The sequence below is a fragment of the Limulus polyphemus genome, unplaced genomic scaffold (genome assembly GCF_000517525.1).
Source record: "Limulus polyphemus unplaced genomic scaffold, Limulus_polyphemus-2.1.2 Scaffold523, whole genome shotgun sequence".
Lineage (NCBI taxonomy): Eukaryota > Metazoa > Arthropoda > Merostomata > Xiphosura > Limulidae > Limulus > Limulus polyphemus.
Genome location: NW_013666133.1, coordinates 300,794 through 309,480, shown reverse-complemented (window position 1 = coordinate 309,480; position 8,687 = coordinate 300,794). Strand labels below are relative to the sequence as shown.

The 8,687-nt window shown below is 34.5% G+C and overlaps 1 protein-coding gene across 1 annotated transcript in view; it reads left to right on the top strand.

The window, feature by feature from the left end:
* Positions 1–8,687, top strand: part of LOC106458849 (regulating synaptic membrane exocytosis protein 2-like) — a 72,786-nt gene that overhangs the window by 12,805 nt on the left and 51,294 nt on the right. Inside the window, exons 3-4 of the mRNA XM_022385200.1 lie at positions 5,380–5,594; positions 7,161–7,335. Coding sequence (XP_022240908.1) covers positions 5,380–5,594; positions 7,161–7,335 — 390 coding nt within the window. The remainder of the gene's footprint in view (positions 1–5,379; positions 5,595–7,160; positions 7,336–8,687) is intronic.

The following is an 8,687-nucleotide window of genomic DNA, read 5'->3' as shown; positions in this document are numbered from 1 at the left end:
AATTGGAATCAACTATTAATGGGAAGCACCCACCCAACAAACATACTTTTAAGTTGGCCCACAGGTACCAAAATTCATTAGCGTTTCACAGGTAGAGAAATTGACGGGTAATTACTTTAATTTCAGGTGTTCCGCCATTTTTCTCATGAAAATAATTGTTGATTTCAAGGTATTGCTTGAAGCTTGTAAACTTGTGAGCTTTCGTCAACTTCAAATCATTGTTTATTATCTTGTTCACAGTACCAGTAGAAGATGTGTTGAGCTTCATCAGAGTGTCGATCTTAGACCAGAAAGTTCTTTTTCATAACCATATTTTTCACTTCTGAAGGAAAGGTCACATTTGTCCACAGCCGCCGATCAACTTTTGGGAGGCATTTTACAGGCCTGACCAGTGCGGTTTGAATTTTCATGTGAGGCAGATGTTTGTCCATCAAGTGACCATATATCAGAAATTATCCTGACATTCGTATGGAAATGGTGCCTAATTCCCATGTTGTTGTTTTTTTTGTATTTTGTGTTTTTCGTACATACATCAGTAGGTGTGAGAAAGTGCAGATTCATCACAAAATTTACCAGTAGCAATTTTATGGATCTACAGTGATCAGGGTATATATACTAGTAGTTACGTATAGCTAACAGACAAACCATTATCCAGTGATCAGGGTATATATACTAGTAGTTACGTATAGCTAACAGACAAACCATTATCCAGTGATCAGGGTATATATACTAGTAGTTACGTATAGCTAACAGACAAACCATTATCCAGTGATCAGGGTAAATATACTAGTAGTTACGTATGGCTAGCAGACAAACCATTATCCAGTGATCAGGGTAAATATACTAGTAGTTACGTATGGCTAACAGACAAACCATTATCCAGTGATTAGGGTATATATACTAGCAGTTACGCATAGCTAACAGACAAACCATTATCCAGTGATCGGGGTATATATACTAGTAGTTACGTATAGCTAACAGACAAACCATTATCCAGTGATCAGGGTATATATATATACTAGTAGTTACGTATAGCTAACAGACAAACCATTATCCAGTGATCAGGGTAAATATACTAGTAGTTACGCATAGCTAACAGACAAACCATTAGACTATGATCTTTTTGAAATAATTTACAGAATGTATAACCTCTGTTTCAGTCCAGATAAGACTAATTTTTAACACGTTTATAAGCACGTTTCAATCTCTATGTAATTTTGAGAAACGTTCTACTTTTTAATAGAACTGAGAAATTAGTTGAAATTTTGAGTTGGTACTCCTGTTAAGCAAGCTTTCTTTTTTATTTCTTATCAATTTAAACCATTAATTGACAAAAGTCTGTGTGTGTGTGTCCGCTTATAACTGGCGAACAGCTGGATCGATTGTCATCGAACTTTGCAGGTACCCTTAAGGCCACACGAAGTGGTACAGAGGGTTGGCATCCGGATCTGACCCTCCATTGTTACCCTTGAGGACCACTGCATCTTCCCTGAGCGTTAGTTAGTTTATTATAGTTCACTAAATTCATCTTTTTAAAACAAGGAATGAAAGTCAAATTTGAATAACATTTTACGTAATAATTGAGTTCTGTACAAAGTTCTTACTCTACTTATTTTACTTATGTAATTTATGTATAAAACGTTTTAAATACAAAAGTGACTTAGCACTTTGAAAATCAGTCATTTGATAACTCTGATTACTTTTTTTAATGATGTTTTATCGTAAATATACAGTGTAATTAAATGGAAAATATTGAATAAAATATAAGGTAAATGATCAGAAAATGACTATAAATATTATGAATTACATCGCGAATAAGCAAACATGGATTTCACTGCTTCTTAATATCGTTCAACTGATGTCATAATAATATTTTCCTGCAAAGTTTCTTGCAATAAAAAATGGGAATGGTGAAACACAAGTAGAAAAGCATTTAAGGCCCAAAAGGGTCGAGTAAGTAAATAAACAGTAACATAAAAAAATTGTTATAGAATTTTGTTATTAGATAACAGAAATGATCGATTTCCATAACTAAATGAAAGAAACAAAAGTAGTTTTCGTCACATTCGGACAACCCCACGCCTGCTTCTTTAAGAACTCTTTGTTGTTGTGTTGTTGTTAACTATAAGTCAGTGTTTCCTTAAGAAAATGTCATTAGCAAGCATGTTTAAAAATAATCATTTTAGGGCACACCTATTACCAGAGCAAACGAAATATATTTTTCTTCCTCAAAAACGTGATTATTTCCAGCCATTCCCTTAAACTCACAAGTTATTATGTTCTTGAAACGTAATTAATCACAGAAAACACACTGAATTTGGAAAAAATTGTATTCAGTTTTAGGCTTCCTAATAATGGCGATGGTACCATGAGATTGGGATTTTTTGGGGAACAGCCATGTCAGTGTTGTTCCAGTTCTCTTGTGCAATTTTACATTAGCATTAGGGCTGTAACTTCCAAGAGCACACATAAGCAGACTAAAGACAGGGAACTTTAAAGTTAAGTGATCGAACGAGATTGCTATGGTTACAGTTTCTTCGGCCATCTTTCACATGAAAATAATCGTTAAAAGTGTTGCTCGTAAATTGTAAACTTTTAACTTGGGTTAATATTGTATTGTTAATGGTGCCACAAAGTAAGTCCAACTTCATCACAAAATTATGTTTATTATGTTTTTTTGTTCGGGGAGAGGGGGGGGGGAGGCGTGGTCAAAAGGTTGTCCTTCTACACCATGGCTTTCACTTTAATGATAAAAGCTTTTGTCCTGGATGGCTTGGGATGTGCTTTCAGAACCTTCGCTGTCCTAAACAATATACTGTACAAGTTTTTTCATTTCTATGGAAAACAATGAGGACAAACTCTGTCCTTTGGCTCTACGTCTTCAGTGATGTCATTGTGTGAATATTTCTCTTCAAAAAAGCAATCAAATATCCCTAAAACGATCAACCAAGTTCTGGAGGCATTTCATAAACCCAGTCAGCGCAGTTTGCTTCCACAGGTGGAACAGATGCCTGTCCATCAAGTCACCGACAATCACAAAGAAATGGTGGTTAACTTACATGTTTTCGCCCGGTGGGTCAGCGGCAAGTTTATGGACTTACAATGCTAACATACGAGGTTTGATTCCCACATGATAGACATAACACAGATAGCCCATTATGTAGCTTTGCGCTAAAACAAACCATAGTCTTTAAAACATTCTCTGTATTTCAAATATCATAAAATGCTCACTCCTTAGGTAATTCATTTGTTATAATTGAAAAACCAACTTTACCCTAATTTCTGAATGATGTCTTTTATATGCCCTTTAATTACGTTAAAATATCGGGTTCTATGCCATAAATGGACACAGATAGCCTGTGTAGCTTTGCTCTTAAAGACGTACCAAATGAAAATATGATTTTTGGGGATTTATGAAAACATAGAATTGAAAATTCTTACGAAGTAATTTTACAGAACTTTTTAAGTTAGTTCGCATACCTAAAACAAACACGTTTACTGATTCTTCATTCCATGACAGTAAGTGTTCCGTTGAAAAGTTACTGTCTTTATAGTAGAAGCATACTAAAGATTACTACATTATGTTGGTATTACATTTATACCTTAACTTTGTTTTGTGGAAGTGGTCCATTGTGGATTTAAATTTGGAACTAGATTTACTGTGGGTTTGATGCTGAAGTTTTACTATGACTTATTATGAGTGTAATACTAAAGGTCTTCTTACGTGGTTTATTGTAGGTTTAATAGTAGCTGTTTACTATAGCTTATTGTGGGTTAAATACCAAAGGTTTTCTGTAGCTTACTACGAATTTCCTAGTAAACATTTACTGTGACGTTTTCTGGGTTTATTTCTAAATCTTTACCGTGGGTCATTGCGAATTTAATAATAAATGTTACTGTGGCTTATTGTTAGTATAATACTAAAGTTTTCTGTGGCTTGTTGAATATTTACTGTAGCCTATTGCGAGGTTACTACTAAAGACTTACTGTCGCTTATTTCGAGGTTACTACTAAAGATTTACTGTAGCTTATTGTTAGTGTAATACTAAAGTTTTCTGTGGCTTGTTGAATATTTACTGTAGCTTATTGCGAGGCTACTACTAAAGATTTACTGTAGCTTATTGCTAGCTCCATATTGAAGATTTACTTTGGCATATTTCGAGTTTCATTCTGAAGGTTTACTGTGGCTTACTTTGAGTTTTGTACTGAAGGTTTACTGTTACTTACATGTATTATGAGTTTACTACTGAAGATTTACTATAGCTTATTGCTAGTTTCATATTGAAGATTTACTTTGGCATATTTCGAGTTTCATTCTGAAGGTTTACTGTAGCTTACTTTGAGTTTTGTATTGGAGGTTTACTGTTACTTACATGTATTATGAGTTTACTACTGAAGATTTACTGTAGCTTATTTCTAGTTTCATATTGAAGATTTACTTTGGCATATTTCGAGTTTCATTCTGAAGGTTTACTGTAGCTTACTTTGAGTTTTGTACTGGAGGTTTACTGTTACTTACATGTATTATGAGTTTACTACTGAAGATTTACTGTAGCTTATTGCGAGTATAGGAGATTTATTGTGGGCTTAAGAAGAACATAATTACTCAACCTTTATACAGAGCTGCTAAAAAGAGTATACGTTGAAATCGTTAATAGATGTAAACAGGTAAGCAGAATCCTGATAACACTGGTCGACAAAATCGAACTTTTTTCTCTCATCAAAGATGTAAACACACTTTCCTAAACCAGTTTTGCACGCTGATTCCAAATATGTTTTCGTCTAGCACATCTAGTTATCGAAATATAACTGGTGTTAATTTCAGCACAATTTAGATAATAATCACACATTAAGCTAGTTAATGTTAAAACTTTATTCATTTCTCAATATATTTCCCATAAATGTTATACACACCATACACTTGGTTAAATTTATACAGTACACACGTATGAAAAAATAAATATACAACAACTTAAATTATAATTAAGGCAATGATCTTTCAAATTTGATCGATCTCATCACGAAAACTTGATGGGCTAGAGGAAAACCAAAATCAGATTTGGAATCAGCATCCCAAGAGCCCACCTATAAATTATATCTGATGAAAATGAGTTGTTGGCCAGTGTAATAAAGTATAATAACAAAGTTTGCCATAACTGAACACTAAATAAAGTGACTGACTGGCACTTTTCAATTATATATATACGAACAACATTTATAAGATGTAGATTAACGACAGAAACACTGATTGCCACTTTTTAATTGTATAAATACAAACAACACTGATAAGTGTGAGAGTGTCTGTGTGTGATATAAAACCTTTAACCATGATAAAACTCATAAGAAAAGTTTCATGAGGTCTACTCTCGACTATCACAGATAGTGAAGACCGGAACCGAAGAGGAGTCGGAGCGGCCCAGTGCAATTACAAAGCTACGACAGATCACTACCGGTCTTCAAGAGGGAAGGGATAGGAAAAGAAGCTGCCGTGCGCCGCAGGAAGAACTAGCACGACTGACAGCCGAGGAACGATCCATTCTCGAGAGGGTATGGCAAAAAGAAGAAGAATTCGAGAAGGAGACGACCAAAGTTAGGTTTGTTCAAAAAGTGACATAATAAGACATCAAAATGACACAAACAGTAGATTAAAACGTGACCACGCACGAAGGTTTTTAAATTAGAAACTGTGTTGAATCATCACATTTAAGCTAGTCAATTTTCCTGTAACACTTCATTCTCTATTCGCTCATTAAAGGTTGTTAGCGAAACGACAACAACAATAATAACTCTTCCTTTAATGAAGACCAATGCCCACGTTTTCTTCAGAATCATACAGTTCTTTACGAGCTGGCTGGGTCAGTAAGTGTCGTTGTTTTATAGTAGAAAATATTAAGGTATTCATTCGTGAGTCATTAAAGTCTGACGTTTCTTTGTATTGAACGACCTAGAAGAATTCAAACTTCTTGTGATCTGGCTTAGATAACGAAAGTTTCGCCAGATATCCAAGAGAGAACGAGATATTTTTCATGAAATATCGGGAGTAATTGAAACGGCATGTGTATTTTCATCCGTGTAACATCCAATGTTCGAATTGTAACTACTTAACAACTGGAACTCCTTAAATATAATGAAAGAAATGTACACTGTACTGCTATTCCCACATATATATATATACATCATGAATTCAATTACAGACGTTAAGAGTAAACTCAAAACCAACTTTACCAGCAGTTGATGAAGGTAAAATTTACCACTCTTCTCGTCTCCATTCTCATGATTCTATTAACAAGAGGATAAAAGTTAGAACAATGATTACACGAATCCAAAGAAAAAATTGGTTGTCAGCTTCTGGTTTTAAACATTCACTTAAACATTAGTAACTTGCCACACTCAAAACTAGCCTCTGGTTTTAAACATTCACTTAAACAGTAGTAGCTTGTCACACTCAAAGCTAGTTACTGTTACTGGTCTCTGCTTTCTAGAAACACAACTGAGCAATATGAAATGATATTTTAAAACGGCCATTATCAGGAGCGTCATATGGAGAGGATAACAGAGGTTATCGCCCTCCCAGTCTCGGGAAGGGATTCCAAATGACCGTTTCTGTGCGGCATTTCTAGTCAGGTTGGATTAACACATATACATAAATCTATAGTTTATACAGTCTCCTATCAGCTGCGGGCAATTATATCAAAAGACTAGAATTATTGGAAAATATAGACAAGCCGGAGTTTAAATTTTCTACTTTTATTCTTTCTAGAAGACCTCCTTCGCTGGCTTCTGGAAACTTCTGTTTTCGTATTAGTATCGATTTAGTACCCAATTTTATAGCAAACATATTTTGTTTTTTTTCTAATAAAATGTCATAACTTTTCCCAGACGGAATGATTATGCTTCGACTTTGAAACAACATTCGTGTAGAATTACATTGTTAAGCACGAGTAAAGTCAGTGTCGTCAGTTTCAATAAAGTTAGTTATGGAAAAATAGTAATATTTCCAAACATTCGACACAATTCTTCAGGAGTAGTTGTTACTTTATTCTACATCAATTCTATAGCCAGAAGCTATGTTCAGAAATTTAAAAACTTTCCTTTTGGAAATTAATTGCTTTAGAAGTCTCTTGGTAACCAGGGATGTGATTACTAAACTTTTCCTTTAGCTCAGGAAGTCCCTCTTTGACGGTAAAAGAGGGCGCCTCGTCGAGCCAGGAAAACTGCAGAATCTGTCGCAAGGCTATTGGAAGCAACGAACAAAGCCGCAAATGTGACGAATGTGGTCAACTTGTCTGTGAAGATTGTGCTTCTTACTCCAAGGACCCTAATGACATTAACCAGGTTTTTTGTGTTTTTGTCATTTCACATCTTCCCATTTCAACTAGCTAAAGTTTAACGTTTTATTTGAATCTCTAAAAAAACAAAACAGTGAAACTTTATAGAGATAACAAGAAAGTGAAATATACATTAAATTATAAAATAGAATTATTTGATTTACTTTTCGTACGGGTCTTATAAAACCACAATCAGGCAGAGAGAGTATAAACCTTGATATTTGTCAAGTTAACTAACCTAAATTCTTTGTAAGATTAAGTTTCTCTAAGCTATATTTTAAGTGTCTAAATGACCAGCATGGCCAGGTGGTTAGGGCGCTCGACTAGCAATCTGAGGATCGCGGGTTCGAATCCTCGTCACACCAAACATGCTCGTCCTTTCAGCCGTGGGGGCGTTATAATGTGACGGTCAATCCCACTATTCGGTGGTAAACGAGTAGCCCAAGATTTGGCGGTGGGTGGTGATGACTAGCTGCCTTCTTTCTAGTCTTACACTGTTAAATTAGGGACGGCTAGCGCAGATATCCCTCGTGTAGCTTTGCGCGAAACTCAAACCATACAAGTTTCTAAATTAAAGTACTCAATTACTTGTTAATTTGGAGAGTTCGACAGTGATATCTTATTCTTAGAAAACAACACATATATATACTGTATACTTGGCTTTTAAATTTACTTATCTTCGGAACAAAGGTAATTACAGGTAATTATGTTAATTCCAGGACAATGTTATTTGTTAAAACAATGTTCCAAACTTAAATTTCTTCAGAATGATAAATAACAGGATTTACTTTCAGTTAATACTGAACTACGGAGGTTACAACCTTCACTAAAAACTGTTAATAAAACCTTTGAAACTTAGGACAATTTACACGTTAATTACATTTGTGAAACTAAGAATTGTGATTTTCTAAGCCGAAAGTAGAAGTTTACGAAATTCCTTTTGCATTTACTTTATTAATACACACTTGTGTATTTATATGTTTATTTATGCAAAAGTAAAACACATTTCCTCGTCAAAAATATAATTATATATCCAGATGAGCGAGTTAATTTTCAGAATATTTTTTGTTGGCATCATGATGCATGAACAATTGATCGTTTTGTTTCGTGGGATTGAATACTAAATACAATATAAAAAAAAACAAGTGCTAATGGATTACAAGTCTCCGGTGTGGGCAGTTCTTTTATTCTTAGGATTGTATTATTCTACCCTGCTTATAATGTACAAATAATATCTGGTTTAAAATGATACATCATGAACTGAGAGCTTCTTCAAAACATTTAAGAGTAGATTTATAGAAGGTTTGTTTGTTTGTTTTGAATTTCGCGCAAAGCTACACGAGGGCTATCTGCGCTAGC